At 42.0% G+C, this 22,702-nt stretch overlaps 1 protein-coding gene across 2 annotated transcripts in view; it reads left to right on the top strand.

The window, feature by feature from the left end:
- The window catches only part of stac (SH3 and cysteine rich domain), a 30,747-nt gene extending 14,344 nt beyond the window's left edge, over positions 1 to 16,403 (top strand). The window contains exons 4-11 of one of the 2 annotated variants that reach the window (XM_070980075.1): positions 2,795 to 2,876; positions 3,094 to 3,200; positions 4,138 to 4,219; positions 5,163 to 5,230; positions 8,446 to 8,543; positions 12,498 to 12,549; positions 13,288 to 13,425; positions 15,054 to 16,403. In XM_070980075.1, coding sequence (XP_070836176.1) covers positions 2,795 to 2,876; positions 3,094 to 3,200; positions 4,138 to 4,219; positions 5,163 to 5,230; positions 8,446 to 8,543; positions 12,498 to 12,549; positions 13,288 to 13,425; positions 15,054 to 15,152 — 726 coding nt within the window. In that variant the 3' untranslated portion in view covers positions 15,153 to 16,403. The remainder of the gene's footprint in view (positions 1 to 2,794; positions 2,877 to 3,093; positions 3,201 to 4,137; positions 4,220 to 5,162; positions 5,231 to 8,445; positions 8,544 to 12,497; positions 12,550 to 13,287; positions 13,426 to 15,053) is intronic. The other variant, XM_070980074.1, reaches the window with a different exon arrangement.
- Positions 16,404 to 22,702: the final 6,299 nt, after the last annotated feature.

Raw genomic sequence — 22,702 nt, 5'->3', positions numbered from 1 at the left:
TTAAATCTATGATTATCAACAATAATCCGCTAATTATACTGTTTTAATGTTTTCAGAGACTATAGAAAGGAATTAGCTTGGCGTCGCTAGACCAATACGCCACAAATGCAAATATGTCTGGAACGTCTCGGTTCATATTTCATTTCCAAAGGGAGTTATCAATGGATGTCGACCAAAAGCCCTCTGGACACAACTGGATAGACCTACAATCAATCAGAGCAACAAAGCATGTGACATCATGCAAAATGTAAACAGACTATAGCATGCAGAGATGACCGGTGATGGAGTAGCATCAATATGTCTGTCAGCCCTGCAACGTACATATTGTGGTGTGTAAATGACTAATAGGCACGAGGTGCTTTGGAATTGGTCCAGCTGATCGCCTCAGCAGGCAGCCATGAAACAGGCTACAACGTAATTCCTTTGGGGAAACCTGCCCCGTCAACGTGCATCTAAAAGTGCTTGTTTTTGCCACTGACGGGCTCAGACTGTTGGTCCGAGCATCTGCCTCTCTGACGGCCATTCTCCCTCTTGTACCCTTGCAGCCATCTTGGTTGTTTTTTCATCAAACCAGCCCATATTCGATAAATGGTTGTGATTGGTCTGACACGGATCAGGACGGATGGGAGTCTGGGTCTAAATGGGAGTGTCACCAGACGCATCTGCCAGAGCAAATAAAACATGAGCTCGCAGATGTGTCTGGTTCCCAGGCTGTAAAGAAATACTTGGGTTTCACAAACATTTTTTACTTATCTAGAGTCACACGCACACTTTTCCTTTTTTATGGTTGTGTATAACGTTTGCAGAGACAGTATGCACTCAAAGGGAAAGAGTTGATTTGGCTTCTCCTGACGCACACAGTTTTTGTCAAGATTCAGTCTTGACACCTCCAGTTTGTTTGGAGTTTCTGGGAGATCTGGATCAAACATGATTAATAATCAATGTGTCAGTTAATGTGTGATTCACTGCTTGAAACTCAATAAGCTGAGTCCTACTACAGTGCACAAACTGCGTATTGCTCTAAATCTGCTGCAGCGTCACGATTCAGAAATTAGCTTTACGGATTCAGAGGTTGACTTGTGGGAAATGACACGATTTACTAATCAGTTTTTCATGAATAAAGCTAATCAGGCACACACAAACAATAACATTTGTTTTGCATTTCACTGACAAAACTACAGTTCGTCCATGTCACTGCATGTAGATCCACTTTCAGCTTCATCCAGACTTACTCTTCGTCGTATTGCAATGTGTTAAAGTTTATGCAGTGATTGACAGAACAAGATCACTCATGACATTCCCGTAGGCATGTAGAGTCCATGCTGTTATTTATGAACAATATTAATGGTTACTGTTTCCCAGCTAACAGAGTTACGCGCCTCTCCTCAACCCCTTTGAGTGCTGAATCCTCCAAATCAAAACTCACGAAGGGGACATCTCTCTCTCAAATTAAATTATTTATGGGTGTTTCAGGCTGATAACAGCTGTTCCAGACTTTTTTTGGGTTTGGTTTTAAGGCTCACCTGCACTTTGTTTGTGTGCTGAGGAAGACTGGCTACCCGAAACACCTGTCCATGAATGAATAATTTATGTAGAGAGAGCTGTCCACTATAGTTTTTGATGACAAGGAAAGCAATTTTGAAAAATATATTTCCAAACTAACTTTTCTAAACTTATGTATTTTTTATATATATATAAATATATATAATAGTTATGAATTAAAGACACAGGCTGTGTGATGTCTCTCATTTGTCGCCAAATAACCCGGACGGACCCCCAACAAGTGTGCGCTTTTAACCTTCTCCTTAATGAGTTCGCCCCCTGAATCTCTGACACCTCAGTTATTGAGATGGGCCTGAAGAGCTCAAGGGCTGCTTTTTTTAGCCGTCTCATCATGAAAAGTGTCAAATGAAGAATTAATCAGGACTGATTTACGATGCAGATTTCACCACCTGCCACTTGAATACATGAAATGTAAACAAACAGAAAAAAATAAAGCAGTCCTATGAGATTTAGGTCTGATCCTCACGTTCTGAGGATATGATAGAAGATGAAGATATATATATTAAATCATGTCTGCTGGGATTGAGGAGTATTTCCATCTTTCTTCTGTCCTTAAGAGGGATTCAAAAGTGATGTGCAAGTATTGATTGGATAGGACGCAGGTATGAAATGGATATATGAATGATAAATGTTTGAGGGCCTTTGCAGACGGAGGGCGGACATGACCAGCAGGTAAATCAAGACCTCAAGACCAGTTTTGTCTTGTCAGGTTCATGGCAGTGGATCCTGTCACTTAAATGCATCATATGTGACATTTCTACATTAAAGTGTCTAAAAACAGCTAGACCTGTGTCATTTATTATGTTGAGTTGTGTTCCTGCATGATCCCAACCATGTTCAAACCCACAGAAATCTGCAATTTTATCCAACGTAACCGTGTGTTTCATTTGGTCGCCTGTCAGTGTCGCATCCCCTGTACCGTCTCTGGTTTCTATAACTTCTGGAGAAACAGAAAACAGTGGGGTGAGGAGTAGCAAATATTTATTTTTTGTATCTTAGTATTTATCTGACACTGCTTATTCAGTCTGCATTGCGATGTATAGTTCATCCGAACGGTGATGTCCGACATCCAGCGAGGCCGAACTTTCTCTCTGCAAAGTGCTCAGAAACGTCCAACCAATCACATTTCGGTGCTGTATGTCAGTGTCAGGCTGCTGCCTGTGGTGCCGCATGTCGATTTGTCTCTGACGTCTGTCGCCTCTCTCTCGTTTCGCTCTCTGTCTCTCCTCAGCCAAAAGGCTTTCGCCGGTACTACAGCTCTCCATTACTGATCCAGGAACAGTATGGTTGCATCAAAGAAGTCATGCCGATCGGTGAGCATCTTAAATCTCCATTGTGATTTCAGTTCTGTGTGGGATTGCATGCTCCAAAGAGCACACGTCACTCTTACAGAACCACTTTTCCACTTGAGCTGTTTTATAAGATTTACCTTCTTGGTTTTATAGTATTGTAAATCACCACGTGGCTGTCCTGAAAGCTTAACATTTGTTTACCATCAGCTTTTATCATGTCTTTAATTCTTTTCTGAAGCCTGTGGCAATAAGGTGGACCCTGTGTACGAGGCTTTGAGGTTTGGTACGTCCCTGGCACAGAAGGCCAAGAGGGCCAGCGGCTCTGAGTCTCCACACAGAAACTCGGTAAGAATCATTTATCATGTCGGGTGGTGTTTGTTTTCACCCTGTTAACAGTAAATACTCTCACTGTCTTTGTTTAAACCCAAACACAGATAAATTGTATACACAGAAAGTATTTCTCCTTCTTCGTATCTCTTCGGTACACCATAATGTGCACTCACGTATAAACTTGTAGATTATCACGGTTCAGTATTGTACTTATTATGTTTTGTCCCACTGCACCACACATAGTGTAGCTGATGGTCTAAATAGATACTGCCACTGCTGGGCTGTAAACACTACCAATAAAGGCAGTCTGGTCCAGGCGGTGATGAAGGGAAATGTTGGTGGTGCAAACACTCATGTTACAGCTCTGAAGATGGACTGGACTGATTGGAGAGCTCCGCTCTCCGGCCTCCTTTCCATCTGTGTGTGCGTAATACACGAGGAAATCTGTCTTTCATTGCTTATCACTTCTAATGTAAGCTAAACTGTATGTGCAGTCTGGATGTGTGCCTCCCTATGATGACATCTGAAAGCTGTTGGGTTTGGGCCATCCTGCCCTGTCCTGTGCAGCTGTTAGTGAATGGGTGTGTGTGTTTGTGTGTGTGTGTGTGTGTGTGTGTGTGTGTGTGTGTGTGTGTGTGTGTGTGTGTGTGTGTGTGTGTGTGTGTGTGTGTGTGTGTGTGTGTGTGTGTGTGTGTGTGTGTGTGTCGGTGCAGGCTCACAGAGACAATGTGATCTCAACAGGGGTTATGATAATAGTTTCCAAATGCAGACTTAGAAACAGCATGGTTGCTACAATACCGTTTTCTCCAAAATAGCTGGTTAGTCTGTGAAAGTGGATGAAGTTTAGTTAGTTTCTAGGCCGGAATTGGTAAAGAATCTATGTCTCTTTATCTTCATCCATCTATAAATCTATCGTTCACCTATCCATCCATCCATTCATCCATCCATGCAGACCAGTGACTTGGATAAAGTTCCAGAGGAAGTGGTGGCTCACAGCAGCAGGCAGGAGCTGTCAAGAAAACACAGCGATGATGGTGAGTATCCGTTGCGGTACACTGTGTGCATCTGGATCAAAGCCATGCAGTGACACAGGGAAAAAAACCACACCGCTATTGCTCTTCCCACAAGAGAGTCTGAGAAGGTTGCAACATCGAATTCTCCTCTTATGAACCATCAGATAAGATTCTCTGCTGTTTTCCACTGAGCCGAACTAGCTCTTTTTCCTGTGTTGCCGTGCTCACCCTGCCAATCTGCTCTAGAAAATCTGGTAGAAAAAGGCCAAAAGAAACGTTTTGACCTTTCTTTTGAAAATCTGCATTGTGTGCAGCTCTTGGTGTGGTGATGGGTGGGTTTTTTACTCTCTATAGTGAGGGGCAAGGCACTGACCCTATACAATCTGTGCTACCAGGACACAAAGGTAGTCCTTGGTGTTTGAAAATGCTATTTGAAGCATGGCTACAATGCTGCTGGACTGTTTCCCTCAGAGAATAGTGCCTGACCCAACAAAAGAAGAGACGAATTCATTCTTAACCTGCGCTGTGTGTCGACCACAGAACTGCTGGCTTAGCGGGGTAATGCAGTAAACTGCGGTCAGTGAAGAACTGTGTTCAAATTTGGTACAGTCTGGATATTTACGAAGCACACAAGGCAAGTCATCATGTTTCTGATGATTCAAGGCCAGTGTTTCCATTTGTTTTCAAAGGTATCTCATATTCAAAGCGGTTGATCGGTGTAAAATCTACGGAGCACATTCCTGCTCCTAAAGAGACTCTTGATTTCCAGCAGTCCCTGAGACAACATTCATCATTTTTGCCTCTTTGCTGTTAAGATTCTGAAACAGTAAAGACAACCGACATGTAATCTAATAAACATTGCAGTGTTTAGGCACCACAAGCAGGTATTTAGACTTTATTCTTGTTTATTGAAATGATTGTTCATTTCATTTAAGAATTGATCTATTTTCTGATATTTGTCCAGTTTTCACAGTCATTGAGAACGGGACGGAGCATTACCTCCAGCCGGACAGAAAGCCTGACCATTTGCCGGTGAGAAACTAATCCTCCTAATTGTTTTACATAATACACATGTAACGCTGACAAGTGTGTGTGAGGGGCACACAATAGATGCCTGAGCAGTTCTGCTCCACTGACATACACCTGCATCTCAGTCGTGCCACAAAATCAGGCTTATTTGAACTGAGAGGAAATGATACAAAGTTCTTTTTGCTTCTTTTCTTTGGTGATATTCAAGTATTTTGTATTTGCAGGAAGTTATTTTCATATTTAAGAATAGGTTGTGTAGTTCATTTTTGCCAACACTGAGTATAAGGTTGGACTATGTACTTGGTACATGTGTCTGTGTGCCTCTGAGGACATAATTGAGGACTGTTCATACCTATTTATTTGAAAGAGCAATGGCCAGTGGGGAAAATCAACCAACATTCAACGAACCAACTTCATCACTCAGTGAGTCAGAATTGTGAGTTTATAAGGCGTTCCAGCCAGAAAAGAGAAAAAAACAACTGAATGTACTAATTTAGAGGAATGTGAAGCTTAAATAGTCTTTTCAAGAATTTCAAAAGTCGTCATCCTCTGGTCATCAACTTTTAAGTTTTCCTTTCCTCCTCAGTTTTCTCAGTGTTATTCTGCAGCTCAGATTCGTACAGTGCTTTATTGGTGCGGTCTTAAAGCCTCTCCCTGAACTCTTTGTGGTTACTCTGTGAACTGATACCCAGCCAGTCTGTCCAGTTTGCACCATTGTGCACTTGCCCCCTCCACCCCCCACCCCCACCCCCGCCGTCACTGCTGAATTTCCCAGGACTTTGATGGAAAACTTCTCTTCCTGCTGTAACAAATCATCCCTAAGCTGACACAACCACTGGGCTGCACTGATAGAGAGAAGCCTTGACCTTACAGTAATGTTTGGATCTGCAGCTCTGGGATCTGCGCTGCTGTTTTTATTCTCCACCCTGTGGACGGAGTGCTGATGGTGCAAAATGCATGCTAGAAAGCAAAAGGTTCTACCTCTGTGAATATCTTGCCACCTCCTGCAGAGTAACGATGAATATTTCATGGGCAGATTTCAAAACTGTTCTTTTCCTTTCTATCTTTTCAACTTCCATGGTGGGATTTGTGGGAGAGGTGCTTTCAGTATCAATGTTCTTTGTACATATTTTCTATGTGCAGCCATCTATCCTGTTTACTTTTATAGTTTAACATGTTTATCTCCGTTGTCAACAGTGGAAAAAGACCACAGATACTTGGACAAACACGAAAATGAACAAATAACCATACAAGGCAAAAAAACACGCACACACACACACACACATCCTCTGCAATACAATCGAGCAGTCCAGCCGTCCATTTCGGGCTAGAGACTGCATTGTGCTGTGTTATCAGGCTGGACCGAGCACAGCTGGCAGCGGGCTGTTTGTCTGTCAGCCGACAGGTCCATTAGCTCGGGCTGTCGGACAGACAGATGGAGGCTCTGCGGGGTAATGAGCAGAGAAAAACGCTCAAAAACTGCTGCTTCACAGAGACGGAGCCTCCAAATTGAGATGAGAGGATCACACGCACAAATGGGAACACGTGCAGTCACTCACAGGATGCCCATCTGTTCACACTTTTCAGGTTTGGTGTTAAACTAGCCGAGATCAATTGACAGAAAAGATTGTCTGGCTCATTCTGTGTATTCTTTCTTGTCTTTTGGTGCTTTTTTTTGTTGTTGGATGTATAAAATTTGTTACTTCCAAAAGCCAAATGACTGTTACTGGAACAAACTAGTGCACAACAAAACAATGGATCAAATGAAAGGTGATCATCATGACAAACCATCAGGACCAGACTCTGCAGTTCCTCTCTGCTTTATGGAGCTTTTTAGCATTTTAAGCCCATTGTCATTTGCTTTTACAGCCTTCAACTTAACTGTTTTGGTTTTGTTTTCAGCGTTTCAATTCAGAGAGGAAGTTCTGAAAAACAATGGAAATTAAATGCCCAGCACCATAAGACAAAGTTGGCGACTAGTTAGTGAACATGGTGGAGTATTGACGACCTAAATTGGCAGATATTTTTCCTCAGGAGTTGGTGGAGCAACCTGGAAGGAGATCACCAGGTGGCTGTAAACACACCTCCAAATTAAAGCTAATATTGTTCTGTGTCAGCTAGATTCCTAAATAGGCAGCCGTTGGCAAACATGTTTTCCAAAAGAAGCTTATGAGGTTAGAATATGTGAGTTAACAGGTTGTTTTGCTTTCCCCAAGAGTCTGAAAAAAAGCGTGATGACAGATTTTAAAGAAATGAACAATGCTCCTCCATCCCATTGTCCCTCACCTCAAATAGTGCCTTGTTTTCCCATAACTCACTTACAAAGGAAGCTGTTATCTTGGCCTTACCTCTCATTCAGTGTTCCAGGCTGCCACAGCATCAAGAGTCTCTCAAGGCCAGTGAGCAGCTCTTAGTTTGTTGTAATGGATTGCCACTGCTTGATGTTATTGTTTTCACCCTGAGGCCACAGAGGCAGTTTGCCTTGTGGCTTCAGTTAACTCAACTCATCCATCAGCCTCATTGCTAGTCCACACGGGTGACGCTCTGGGAGCCACAAAAGATCAGAAACACTTCTCTTCATTACTATACAGCGCCACAAAGATGGAGCATTCTCTGGCAAAAGCAGCCATTAGTGTGCCTTAAAACGCCATTCTCATATCTTTTAGCAAAATACCCCTCCAGGTATTGCGCAGGAACAGGACAAGCTATCATTTGGAGGGATTTCAGGGACACAGCAGGCGGGATTCATGCGCAAGGTATTGGTGATGAAACAAGAAAACGCTCACCAGTTTTCTGAGCAGGTGTGAAGAGCGCCAGAGCGGCGGTGCATCTCCCTGCTAATTGTGCTAACACTTCCCCAACAACTTCCTCTCCACCCACAACCATGTCCTGTTTTAACTTCCCGAGCGTTCACGAAAGCCTGATCCTGCTTCTCCCACTCATGTTGACGGAGGATTAGAAGGAACAGATTGCAGAACAACTTAAGCATCTCCGCGGTCTATCAGTGTACTGTAAACAAGGGCTTCTCCTGCCTATGTGAATGCCAAAAGACTATTTTCAGATACGACTGCGAGAAAAGTGACAATAGAGAATATGGTGTTGTATTGTGTTTGTGTGTCTACGAGCATTGTTTAACTTGTCAGCCACGTTTTCCTCTTTCCGTCTTGAGAACCAAATGTGCTTTGTTTCATGTATTTCCGTGGGTGTCTTGTGTCTAGTTGGAGCAGAGCCAGCTACAGAAAGACGTCCTCAAGCTCAACACCTATGTGGCCTTGCACAGCTTCACTCCCCAAGACAGCCATGACCTGGAGATGAGGTTAGCTTGCATGCACATGCACACACTCGTCGCTGTAATCAAGAAGTCCCACGACTGCACTCGCTGTCATTACTCAGCAGCTGTCCAGGGACGCTACAGCTGGCTGACTGACATGCTTGCTTTTTGCTGTTCAAAATGTCCTGAAGAAAAGAGAAAACAAAGTAAATGAAGACACTGAAAAATTTTTATGTAAGCATGATTCAACTTGACTGTGAAATGTATATCACAAATATAAATCCAGTGCTGATTAATTCATACAAAGGTCACCTGCCAGGCAAGATGTAAAACACAAAGAGGTGACGCTGCTCATTTCACCTTTAAGCAATATTTTTAATGATCTTTATTAGGCAGAGTGTGTTCTCTTATTTTTAATTAACACTATAATTATAATATATTCATTGACTGCATAGGCCTGCCGTGCACACACAGCAGCAATGACAGCAGTAGACTCCCTGTGTGACTTCTGAAGGAGCGTTGAGGAATAAACTTAATGCAATCAGTTGCTCTAAACGTCCCTTGTGCGCTCTGCAGCACACGTACTGTCATGTGACCATGTAACAACAAACAAACCAAGACAAACCAAAACAAAAAAAGAAATGCAGTCATTCTGTACTCCGTGTTCATATATATTCACCCAGAACACCAAGACCGAGGCACACAATCACACACCAAGTTTAATTTATGTTTGGAAATAAGATGACAGGTGTCAGTGTTTGCTGGTGAAGAGCTGTCTGCTCCTTGTCAATATTCATCAGCTTGTTCACACCAGGACATTCAGTTGTCTGTTAATTAGCGTGTCTGTCTTTCTTTCTCTTATCTTACATAATCACTGTACTCAGAGCACTAGACGTCAAAGTACACAAGAATAGATTTAAAAAAGGAACTAATTAGCTCCCTCGTTTAGGTAGTGGTCCTCCAACATTTATATCTCTGGAGTGGCCTCATTAATAGTACCTGCGTGGATGCCGCAACGGTCTATTAATACCAGTCAGTCTCACCCCTGCTTGGATTCATCCTGCGAGAAACACAATCTTTGGAAGGTCCATTTAGACAGACAGTGTGCCAGTGACTAAGATGGGATGCATTAATTTTGAATGCTAATAAAAGAAATCATTTTATTTTGGTTATAGATTTGTACGTAAGAATGTGGACAGAAAACAACAGGAAGTATTTTTAGCTTTTCGGGCAATCTGATGGAAAAAAAAAAAAAAGCGATGATGCCTCCCACTTTGTGAAAATGACTACAAAAATGTCAACAGGCTGCAAGCAAAACAGTTGGAAAACCAACGTCACTGACAGGTACATGTAAATAAAACACAAAATGAATACCTGTATAATCTATTCAGTTCATTTAAAGCTATACACAGTTTGTTTGTATGTAGTTTCAGTCGAAAAACGCAGTGAAAGAAGCACGTTTAGGCTCTTCAGTTTGTCTGGGCTGACTACAAGGCCAGCAGTATGTCATATGGACCTGTGAAACAGTGACGCTGTACTGCTGCTGCTGCTGCTGCTGCTCTCTACATTCAAACATGTGGCCGCTCTGAACACAGTTTAATTATTTATGTCACACTCAGTGTTTTTGCTTTGGCAGTTAATTGAAAACACCTGTTGTGGCTCAATTACTGAAGCATTTTAAGCTGTTGAGATCTGTGCAGCTGAAGTTTTCTGTCCTGTGCATCAGCTCTGATTTACTTTCACATGGAGTTTTTGCAATATTATGATTTTAGATTTCTCTCAAAGAATGAGGTTTTGTTTGTCTGTTATTAAATACTTGACTGTGTCAGCCTCCACCTGGCCCCCAATGTGTTTTCATGCACACAAAGCCAACAATGGAGCAATGAAATTAATGCAGCTATAATCTATATTTTTCTAATAACAATATATCAAATGAGAAATGCAAAAACAATTCCAAAAGCTCAAAGAAGCACACTGGTCCAGTAGGTGACAGTTAGTCTATACCAACAATAAGTCAAATGTGAGACAACAATCGTAGCTATTTATTTCTTTATTTGTAGTTATTTAACACCAAAAATCTGTTGTAGTGACCTAAAACATGTGTGAATGATGTGCAAAATATCTGTTTTCATGTGGTCAAGGCCTAAAAACTCCAAACTACAGCAGCACCAAACAGCACACAGACACAGTTAGCAGCTAGCTGGTGAACGTAGTGGAGCATTAAGCAGCTAAAGAGCAAGATGTTTCCCTCATGAGCTGGTGGAGACCAAAAACAGAGCTAAAAGAGAGTGGACTTAAATTCACCAAGTGGCCAGAAGCACGACTCCAAAGTGCCCAAAGTAGTCAGCTGTAAATGTCGAGCCTGTCTTATTACCTCCAATGCAATCTGAAACTCTCCTGATTGTATCCCGTGTCTTAATCGTGATTGACAGGGCATCATCTGCGACATACTTGAAACAGGCCCTGAGGAAAGAGAGCAGTCCTTCAGCCTAAGTACCCATTTGCTCCTGCTTCTCACAGAAATCCTGCGAGGATTTAAGGATACGAGGGTGCACTTGTTCTCCGACTCTTTCTTGTACACACACACACACACACAAACACTCACAGGTCCTTCCTCTCTCTTTGGTCGAGAAAAACTTCAATTGCCAGGCTTGATGTATAATTCATTGACTTCTTCTCAGCGGTTCCCCGTCCACCGATATCTGCTACACAGCACAAAGTTCACTTCTCTCATGAAAGCCTACATCAATGTTTTTCTCCTCAGGGCTTCACTGCACACAGTAATCAATAACATCAAACTCTAATACAGAGAGCACAAATGGGGGGGAAATGGAATCTTTAATCAAAAGGTACAATTTCCATTTTCATTTTAAGTGAGAAAATCAGGTTTGAAATTAGTTTCAGTTGCCACCACATGCTCTGATTACATGATTACCTTTGACTATGTGGTGATTGTAATGATGATGAGATCTGCATGTTTAAAATACAGAGTCAGAAAACCCAGAAAACTCCTCTTCGTTGTTTAACGGACATTGTGATTGTGGAGCAACATGCTTTTACTTTGTTTTCGTCACCTTAGAAGATTTTACAATGTCGGCGCTGTGCAGTTTCTCGCCTACAATAAACAGTGTTTTCTGAGTCATGGTGAGCGTTACCAAGCGAAGGACAGCAGTGTTGTAACCGAACCACAAGGGGAAGAAAAAGGGAAGTTACGTAAACCGACATTTGGCTCAACTGTGCCAGGCTTTTTGATTTTTATTGGTCAAATTTAGCCGACGGCTTTGAACAGATGCTAGTAATTATGGCGCATGCGGCGATGGGGTAAAATGATTCATGCATTTCCTGGATGAAGAAGAATTGCTAACAACAAACAGGATTAGGGTGCATTTAATCTCATTTAAAGCAGAGAAACTTGCAAACACCTTCTGTTGTGCTTGATTATGCAGCATAAAGAGGGCCTCCTAAGGAGATCAAATGGAGAGGTGACGCTCCTCTCATCACCAACAGTGCTGACAGGAACTTCGCGGTGTTGCTCAATTCACCTTTTGCTAAGCGCTGCCCCCGCTAATGTTCCTACAAACGGCACTGTGTGGTTTACAGTGATAACATTTACCTCTCAAAACTCAAATAACATTTGAAACAATGGGTCAGTCATTTCACACGGAAGTAAACAAGATCAGGATTCTCAAATGTAGCCTGTGTATGTAGATTTTGGTCGCTAACAAGATGACGGATGCTAGTAGATGTAGCTAATAATGCTAATTCTGTGAGATGGCTGAAAACTCAATCTCATGAGGACTTTTTAATCTTTCCAGCTGACTCATTTTAAAACAAGAGCAATGTTAAAAGGTTGTTAAACGTGCACTTGATTGGTAAGCATCCTCCCCAGCTGATGATCCATAAGTTACACCCACTCAACAGGGCCCCCTACTGGATTTATCCCACCATATGGAAAAGACATTTGGTAATTTCTCTTCATTGTTTTGCTCTATATTGCAGAGCTGGAGACAGAATCTTATTGGCTGACGACTCCAATGATGACTGGTGGAAGGTAGGTACGACACTAACATATTAGTTGCGACAAGGCTCATTTAAAACTTTTAGAAATATAATTAACCTTCCAAAGTGCTAATTTCAAAGATAATGTTTGCAAGGTTGTTGTTTAGATGTAGTATGTTTTCCACAAAGCCCATAAAATGCCAATATAAGAGGTGGATTGATAAATTACAGGAAGTCAAGCTGTAAATTATAGGAACGAGGCAACAGGCCGCCTGAGGACACAAATGCATGACAGATAAATTACGGAGACAAAAAGGCCAAACGTGATTGTATAGAGGCAGCCGGCTGCCACCAGACCATGAAGAAACTCATCACACACTGTAACACTGTTGTTGTTCTCTACAGGCTGTAGATAAACGGAGACATCTGGCCTGTTTGGTCTTTGAACAGTGGATACTGATGTAATACCTGCATACAATGTATAGGTGCTGTATATGAAGACATACAAAAATCGATTTTTCTTTGTTTACACAACTTGCGCCGGGCTGACTTATTGCTGGTTTTCTCGTGGTGGGTCACATATATAGTCTATCTTCTTTGCAACAGGTAGTATGGCCTAAAATAATGTTATACAGGTATTATGTACTGTAACCAACAAAACCCCTGTTTTTTTTAAAGGATTTAATCTAGTCATTTATGAAAACACTGTTTTTGTAATCCTCTTATGTACTGTGCAGCCCTTCCACGTGTCAGCTGTTTTCATGTTTGATAAGTTATTTTTTTCTTTCAGGGGGTAATTGAGGACAGGATCGGTTTCTTCCCAGCAGCCTTTGCTCATCTGGTGCGGGCTGGGGACCAAGTGTTCAGGTGTAACAGGACATTCATCGGCTGTAAGGAACAAGGCCAGATCACCCTGAAGGAGGGACAGGTACTGAATGAGCCTTACGATGATGATTCAGATTAAAGCCAGTATGTGTAGAGCGGGAGGTGTATTGTGGAGGTCGCCCTGAGTCCTTTCATCAGACATATATTTGTCGTTAAGGGTTAATTGTCTGCTCTTGGAGCCACAGAGACAAAACACATGAAGGATTCATTCAGACTAAACATTAGCAGGGTCGATCCCATGAACATCGTTGTCATTGTGAGTTGGGGAAGCAGTGACCTTTATCATGGACGTTAAAATTTCCACATTAGACCTGTGTCTAATTCATGATCACACCCCAGCCATTAGAGCACATCAGATTCACATTATCCAGCAGCTCTTTAGCCATCCTATTACCCTCCTGCAGCTCCCACATCACCTCTTACCTCCAGCGACTCTGAAAAGCTCGAATGGATTTGGCTGACAGAGAATCCTTCTCAAGAGTTACCATTAAATTAGCATTTTGCCATAATAGCTGTGCTTAGATCAGGCCCCTTTTTTCCCACAATGCTTTCCAGGGCATGTTGGGACACAGAGGAGGTTTAAAGTGAGCAACCCCCAGTGGAGATGAAACCACCAAAAACATGATGAGTCCGTGACCCGCTGCCTTTCTTTTCCAGTCGCACAAACCCAGGGGAAGATGTTGTACAGTACTTAAAGTAAACATGCAAACACAATATGTTCTAGTCCATTATGAGGGTCAATGAGCGACTTCAGGATCTGAAGAGAAAGATCGCAGGTTTGATCTCAGTACTTCACTCATAACCACAGCAATATTATTAACAGTCGTAAGTGCAGCTACAGCATCATTATCACCTTTCAATGCAATTATAATGATAGATTGAGCAATTCTCTCTACTCCAGCTGGGCAGTACTCTCATCTGATACAGTATACAGAACTCAGGATGTGAGACTTTCAAAAGTCAAACTTTGTATGTGTAGGTAATTTCTCGCAAGTTATTTCACATAAAAGTGAAATAATTTGAAATAATAAATAGAAAAAAGAAACTTAAGATGAGTATGAAAGGGCTTGTCCTGTCAGCAGAGGACCTTTTATTTGATACTATCAAATAAAGCCAAAAATATCCAACAAATCATTTGAATAGCACCCATATTTGATTGTTGAATGTGTCATTTCAAAACCTCTGATTGCTCTGGGAAAGCTTTCCACAAGCTTTTAGACTGTGGCAGATTTGCTCCAATTAGACATAAGAGCAGTTGTGAGGTCTGCTGGGCTTGTTTCGCAGTCGATGTTCCACTTGGTCTCAGAGGTGTTGGGTGGGCTGGGTTTGGCCTCAGTTTGAGCTGAAACAGAGCGGGTCCTTCTCTTAACTGTTGCCACAAAGCACTTGTATATTTTCCTTAATTCAAATGAGAGCCTAACTTAAATCATGCAAAACAGCCCCAGACCAAAAGTATATGCCAAAAGGAATGTCCATATACTTTTGGCCATGTAGAGTATGTCTAATGTCCCAGTATGCATCTATCTTGTGCATCTATGACATATCACTATTATATTTATAGATTTTCAACACACATATAGTGCCCTACCATCGATATATTTGAAATATTTATTTTACAACTGCACCTGTCAACTGTTAATGTTTTCACATTAAAGTGACATTTTCCCTCAGATTTGTGTGAGCAGCGAGGGCGAGCGCAGCGGCTTCATCAGAGTGGCGAGTGGAAAGAAGAGAGGCTTCGTGCCCTGCGACGTCCTGGAAATCATCTGAGACGAACACTCAGAGAAATGAAGAGAGGGAGAGAGGGAAGGGAGGATCAGCCGCCTGGAGGTCAGAGGAGGGCGATATGAACCCACAGAAACCAGTGAGGGAGTTCGCCTCGTCTGGAAATTGGAGTTTGGACTTCTAAGCGCTGCTGGTTGTCAGTGAGGACCTTGTTGCAGGTCAGAGTCTCTGTACCTTCCTCACTCCCTGTCAACACAGAGAGAGATGCTGAGACGACAGACTGTTTGTTGTTCACAGGGAGACAGGAGATCTCCGTTTCACTGGATGTGATTCATAGAGCCGATGTGTGTTTTTTTTCTCTCCCCGTTAGTTTTATTCCGCTACGAGCTGTTTATCTTTTGAAAGTGGAACTGCCAGCTGGCTGTTTAAGCCAAAGAAAATGAAGCAAACACTTATTACAATGATTATTTTTCAAGACTTCACTACATACAACAGTATTCCTCCTACAAATAGTTTAGTTTCTCATGCTTTGACATTATATTCCCGGCAAAAGGTGAGCGTTTAATGCAAGATGAGGCTCCAAAATAGATTATTTTGGATGTCCAAATCATTGTTGTTGATGGAAAGCAACATATACAATAAAATAAACTAAACTAAATGCACTACTTCCTGCATGACCTCTAGCTTACAGCTACAGTCCTGTGACAGAAGTGAAACACGGGTGACAAACAGCAGATCAGATGCAGCAAAAAGATGTGGGCGAGTATCATCAGAGGAGTGGCCCTCAAAAGTATCGCCCTCCCACTCACTTGCAAACCAGGATTTTAATTAATGATGACGCTTAATTTTGTTTTGTTTTGTTTTTTTGCATTGTCTCCATGCTGCAGAGTCTCTTAGATTTATCTTTGAAGGCTTTAAAAGTGTTTTCTTTTTTTGGGGTTGACTTATTAATCGATTTAATTTTCTCGCTCTTTGGTTGTTTTCAGAGTGAACGAGAAGGTACTGCTGTGATATAATCGACAGTATTGACTTCATGATCGGAGCTCATGTGATCTGCTGAAGACGTGTTGTGATCAGTCGTGTGGTTTTCCTCTTTCACAGCACGGACGGTTTTGACTAGCTCTCCTCGTTCAGGTTGTGGTCAAGTGCATATATGGAAAGGTGTTGCATCATAGTAGATATATAGTATATCTCTTAAAGGCTGTTCTGCACTGAAGCTTGGCTTTGTTGAATGTCAAAGAACTCTATATTGTACATGCTGTACATACAAGAATAAAACCTCTTCTTTACCACAACAAAACAAAAGTGTGTTCTGATGGTTTTTGTGGCGTCTCATGTGTCTTCTGCAGTTGATAATATGAAATCTCAAACCTAATATTTGATCTATCTCATCCTGATTCCTCCATCTGACAGAATGATTCCTGAATTTCTATCATGACGCTCTTTTCTCTCGTGCTCATTCATTAGCCATCGATAATAAGCTCATCACTCGCTCAAGTGGGCCCCAAGATGATTATGCGTCATGAAATTATGCTTATTATGATTTCATTCGCACCCAGTGAAAACAACTGGATTGTGACTCAGCTGTTCAGAGTGCATAAAGAACCAAATCCATTTTCACAGCAATGCAGAGGTTAAGACTGAAGTTGAAGAGCTGGACTGTAAAACAGTTTGTTACAAAGCACAGAGAAAGTTTACAGTTTCATGCTTCACTTTTCACATCAGTCACTCTTTATGCTAAATACTGATTCCAGTGCTTTCTGACGTACTCAATACTCAACAGAAAACAGTACAAAGACAATATATTTAATGTTTTACCTCATCAACTTCATTGATTTTTGTAAATATCTGCGTATTATGAATTTGAGGCAGCAACATGTTTCAAACAAGTTGGGGCAGGAGCAACAAAGACATGGAAATGAACACCAAGAGTTCAGGGACAACTAAGCAAACTTCATGTATTGTTGAAGCCTGTTGCAGAAGTGAGACCATTCACAGGTGCTTTGCAGTGTCGTTTGTAAGAAAACACATGAATGTAAATACATGTTGAGTTAGTTTGGTGCAATGAATGTGTTTTATGCATCAACACGTCAGCTTTAGTTCAGTTTTTCACTTTTTCATCCGAAGCCGTTTCCAGGACACTTTCTCATCTTTTCATCTCACAGTTCAGTACATCTGATTCCCCCCCCATTTGATCTCCCTCTGAGCAGACGATCTGCACACCCTGCAGTCCACCATGAGAGGCTGTTCCACTGCAGACTCACAGGTTTGTCCAGCTTCATTAAGCATCTGCTCACATGTTTGAGTTGCTGCTGGAGGCGTAAGCTATCTATAGAAGCTGAGACAGTCACAAACACTGCTATTTCAGTGTCTGTCCATTTTATTGCTCTGTCTGTGTAAGGACACACCAGGCCAGTCCCCAGCTGCTCTCAGACACTTGACTCTGGCACCACCTGTTGGTGCATTAGAGTAACAACAACATCTGGTTAAGGATGAGCTGATTCTGTGTCAGTCCACTGCAACAACCTCTGAAGCAGCAAGGAACTAATATGTGAAAAAAAAAAAAAGCTTGAAATGAGCAGAAGAGCAGAAGCATGAGAGACCAGAGACATCTGTGACTTTCGAAACTACACTTTGACACATGCTTTCACACCTTCACTGCATGAGCCAAAGTTGTTTGTGATACAAATTAAAGCATGGCTGTTTGGTTCCAGACAAGAAAACACCAAAGTCAGAGTAGGAACACCTTATCAAGTCAAGTTTACCATTAAAATCCAGAGTTCTTCTCCACCTGGAGAAAACTTGATCACTTTGTGGAAAAGCTCAACTTGAAGCAGCACTAATCCATAATTTTGAATGAAAAATGGATAACTAATAATTATATGAATCTGTTGGTTCGTATTGGTGAACCCACATGGTGAACACTTAGCAGCTGAAGAGCCAGGTATCTCCCTCAGGAGTTGGTGGAGACCAAAAACAGAGCTAAAAGAGAGTAAATATTGGATATATACGGAAGCCCTGAAAGGCCATGGATCAACATATTTTTTCGCTCTGTTTTACCGTGATAACGACATAATATTCCACCGTTTTATCGTTATAACAAGTTAATTTTCCGGTGAGGTAGGATGTCAAACCAACCCGCCAAACCAGACGGTGCTCTGCTGCCCTGAACACCACCGACTGAAGCCAGACCTGGACGTGCTCTCCTGCAGCTGCACACTCGGTAAGTTAAGCATGTTCATGTGTTTGTTTGTACTTTTGGTGGGTTGGTTTGACATCCTACCTCACCGGAAAATTAACTCGTTATAACAATAAAACGGTGGAATATTATGTCGTTATAACGATAAAACGGTGGAATATTATCTCGTTATCATGGTAAAACAGAGTGAAAAAATTATGTTGATCCATGGCCTTTTAGGGCTTCCGTAGATATACAATGAAATCAGTACACTATAAAAATGACCCAATGCATTAGTTTGATGGACTCCTTAAAAGACATGTTACTCAAGTTAAAGCAGTGTACTCTTTGAAAAATGATGATAAAGGTCATTTGTTGCTTCCACCCTGATTAATCATATTATTCAAAGTGGGGATTTTGTTCCAATTAGCCCAAATGACTATTCCAACAAATGCATCAGCTAGATAATTGTGCACGTTTAAAAGTGTACATGTGAACTGTGGTTTCAGTAGGTTTGAAGCAGGAAGGAGAGAACTGACTCATAATTGTTGGTGGTGTTTGTTTCATTCTGAACAATCAATGGAGAACACTGCGAACACAAAGCAGAATTAACGATTGCGAAAATGCTGGAGTATTTCGGCGAATGTCACCTGAGTAAACCGGCAAGATGATTCACAGTGACGCTGACAAGTCAGAGCTGACACCTCAAATGGCATGTGTGGACTAAAGGTCATGGGGGAAGCTGAATGAGGGTGTTTGGAGGACGGTTTAACCCTAAACTGTCCCTTGACATGTTGCACAGTATATTGGGGCTTTTGTGGTGCATCGGGCAACAATCAAATGCAGATGCAGTGCAGTTCAGTGACAGCTTCCATTGAGCTTCCCAGCAGCATGTGATTACAATACCACAACTGTGATGTATAGAATTTTGAAAAAATGGTTTATATTAACCCCTCTGAGGCAAGATTCAAGTTCTTGAAAGTTAATTTCGTGGCAGCATAATGAAAGCGGACAAGGCCAGGGGGCTGCTTTAAACACCACAGCACGGTCAGGGAACTCGATAGTGCTGTGAAGTCACAATGTCCTGATTACTTTTGGTACAAACACAATATATTAAATGTTTTACCTTTAATCAGAGTTTCAGGGAAATGAATAAAGCATGCAAAAAAAAAAAGGTTCTTTCGAGGGGGAGAGAGAAACTGGTCTAAGTGATCGAAGCCCGCCCACCACAAGAACAAAAAATTGTGCGATTGTCATGGTGCCTCGTATGCAGCTTGCTTCTGCCCACAAAATTCTTGCACCGCACTCACAATGGTCCATAGTCTGAAGTGGAGGCAATCTTAAAGCTCTGCAAAATTGGAAACTGTGGACTGATTAGTTTTTCTTTCACAAGAGCAGCCCTGTATGAGATCAAGTGTACAGTGTGGCATGTTATTTTAAATTCCTGAGTAAATGAAAAATAAAATAAATAACAAATAAGAGTTTTGCTTTTCGTGTTAGACATTTAACAATATATGAATGTAATTCTCTCTGTGAAGGTTGTGCACCAAGCTTGTGGTAACTGAAGTGCTGATACATGCATTTGAGCAGCAAGGAAATGACGTGTGAAAGCCACGGAGGGAGCAGCTGAGACAGTCAGCTCAGATGAAACAGCCATGAGTCCTGCCTTCAGCCTCGCTTTCCTCCTGCCCTCCACAAGTGTGACAGACACATCATTTCCCAGATGTTCCCGATCATGAAAGTATTTTTGTAAGTGTTAGTCTGTATTTTTTCAGCGTTGATGGGCAGCCTGGTTGCTGAAATCTTTTAGCTAGCTGTCACTCAGAGTAGCCATGGCCATAATTATGCATAACTTAAAGCCTTAATATGATTTAAACAAGTGAGTTATATACAAAATTCACTCCCTGTATAGTTTTCATGAACGAAGAAATTAGCTACATAGACCCAAGGTGGCACGGTGGTTCAAGTGGCAACACTGTCGCCTCACAGCTAGAAGGTCCTGGTTCGAATCCCGATGTGGGCGCTGGTGGCATGTCCTCCACCATGCCTTCAGTGCCTAAAAACATGAAGGGGATCACAACCTGACCTGGGTCAGGTCAGGAAACTGGGTCCCCGGGTGCCGGTCGGATGGCAGCCCACCGCTCCTGGTCTGCCGCAGAGGAAGGACGACCAGGATGGGTCAAAAGCGGAAGACAAATTTCACCAATTTGCATGGTGGGTGTGTTCAGCGTGTTTGTAGAATGTGTGACAAATAAAGGGGGTTGTCCCCCTGATTCTTCTTCTTCTTCTTCTAAAAAGTAGATTTTGTGTGAAGCTGGGTATTTTAATGTGGGGGTCTATGGGAAGTGGTGGGGGGTCTATGGAAGTGACTCGCTTTTGGAGCCAGCCTCAAGTGGCCATTCGAGGAACTGCCATTTTTGGCGAGGTTGTCGCTTGGTAGAAATCAAATATCTATATATAAATCTGAATATTTAAAACAAACTTAACTTGATGAATCTCTGATTGTAAGTTGACTCATTGGGCATGTGTGTACACTTGGATAAGATATTTTTTTTTTAAGATTTTTTTTTTTCATGTGTATATTTAAAAAAAAATAGATGGAAATACATAATTTATTCATTCATCATTTGATGATGAATGAGCATGAGTCCTGCCATCAGCATCACTTTTTTGTTCTGCAAGTGAGAGCAACATTATTTACTCCACTTCAAGTATTTACTGAGACACAACTGTTTTTCAACTTCTCTTAAGTCCAAGCTGAAGAGGAGGATTTCCCACCCAGGTTAAAACATGATGTGTGGGAGAGAGAGCAGACTACTGCACAGAGGAGGTGAGAAACTATGACACACACACACACACACACACACACACACACACACACACACACACACACACACACACACACACACACACACACACACACACACACACACACACACACACACACACACACACACACACACACACACAGAAGACCTGATGAATTTCATGTTAACTTCAGCCCTCGTCTTTTATTTAGACATGTTGTGTCAACATGCTACTATATGACTGACTCAGCAACAAATGAGCTGAAGTTTCCATGAGCACAACATATTTTCTTTATTACTCTCTGGAAGAAGCAAATCATTTTTACCTATGTGGGTTTTCCAGGTTAATGTGATGCCTGTAAGTCCATCAAGCCCACAGTAAAGCTGGGCTGTGGCCATTCAAAAGTAATGAATATAAAACTGTTGAGGGCTGAGGAAACTGCTTAACTCGAGGTGGAGAACACAGTCACGGAGGATTTATTGTCAGAGGAAAAAAGTATAATGATCACTGAGAGATGCTCTGTATTGATTCAGAAAGGAGCAGGCAGGTGAGGTGGGTTAACTCGGGAGATTTGAGACACATGGACAGCAGACTTGTCGGTAAAACAAGCAAGGCAGAACTCTAGAACTCATAATAAAGCATGAGGTGAGCAAAATGGCCAAGACTTTTCCAGTATAGTGAGTACAACAATCTGATGTGGACCGGTGAGGAGATCCGGCATTTTATCCTGTGGCTGATGAGTGTGTATTGGCTGCAGCTGTGGTGGCTGATTGGCACAAGGACCAGGTGCAGGTGAGCCATGAGGAACCACCCAGTCCACGCACACACACATTAAAGGACAGACACAAGGAGAGACTAACACGTCACAAAGGGACAGGGAAAAGCACAGGGAGACACCAGGAAATGTAAAAATATATGTTAAAATAATGTATTCAGAGGCTTGCCGAAGCACCCTGAACAAATTCAAGTTCTGAACTCTCACTTGGCTCTTATGTTCAGTTTGCTGCCATCACAATATTTAATAAACCTCCAGAGTCCAGGTCCACTTTGATTCAATAACAAGTGATGTTTCGACCGCTCCCGTTTGCACATTGTCTTGTTGTTACTTTTACAATAAAGATTTTCTAAAGTGGTTCCACAGCTGAGAAAGTTTAATGGGTGAAAGTAAAATCACGAGGCAAAAGTTCCTGGAAACGCAGGCTGACATTCAGAAGGCATGTTGCAGGAGATTATCTTCATGCAAAAACACTTAAGCGTCAGTGTTAGTAAAGAAGTAGAAATATTGGCTCGTGAAAAATAATTCTTATAAACGCAGTGGGCTAAAGGTCGTCAATTTGACCAATACCAAAGTACAGTTCAACTTCAGGCTTATACTATGTTTATGCTTTAGAAGTGCTGGTAGTCTCTTTTTGTTGTTTTTACAGAGCCAGGCTTGCTGTTTAGTCTTTGAATGCTAAGCTAAGCTAAAGCTAAGCTAACCTAACTCCATCCATCCATCCATTATCTATACCGCCTATCCCTTTCGGGGTTGCGGGGGGCTGGAGCCTATCCCAGCTACAATGGGCGAGAGGCGGGGTACACCCTGAACCGGTCGCCAGCCAATTGCAGG

The sequence above is a fragment of the Chaetodon trifascialis genome, chromosome 14 (assembly GCF_039877785.1).
Source record: "Chaetodon trifascialis isolate fChaTrf1 chromosome 14, fChaTrf1.hap1, whole genome shotgun sequence".
Taxonomy (NCBI): domain Eukaryota; kingdom Metazoa; phylum Chordata; class Actinopteri; order Chaetodontiformes; family Chaetodontidae; genus Chaetodon; species Chaetodon trifascialis.
The sequence above is the reverse complement of the archived record's forward strand: the minus strand, read 5'-3'. Positions and strand labels throughout refer to the sequence as shown.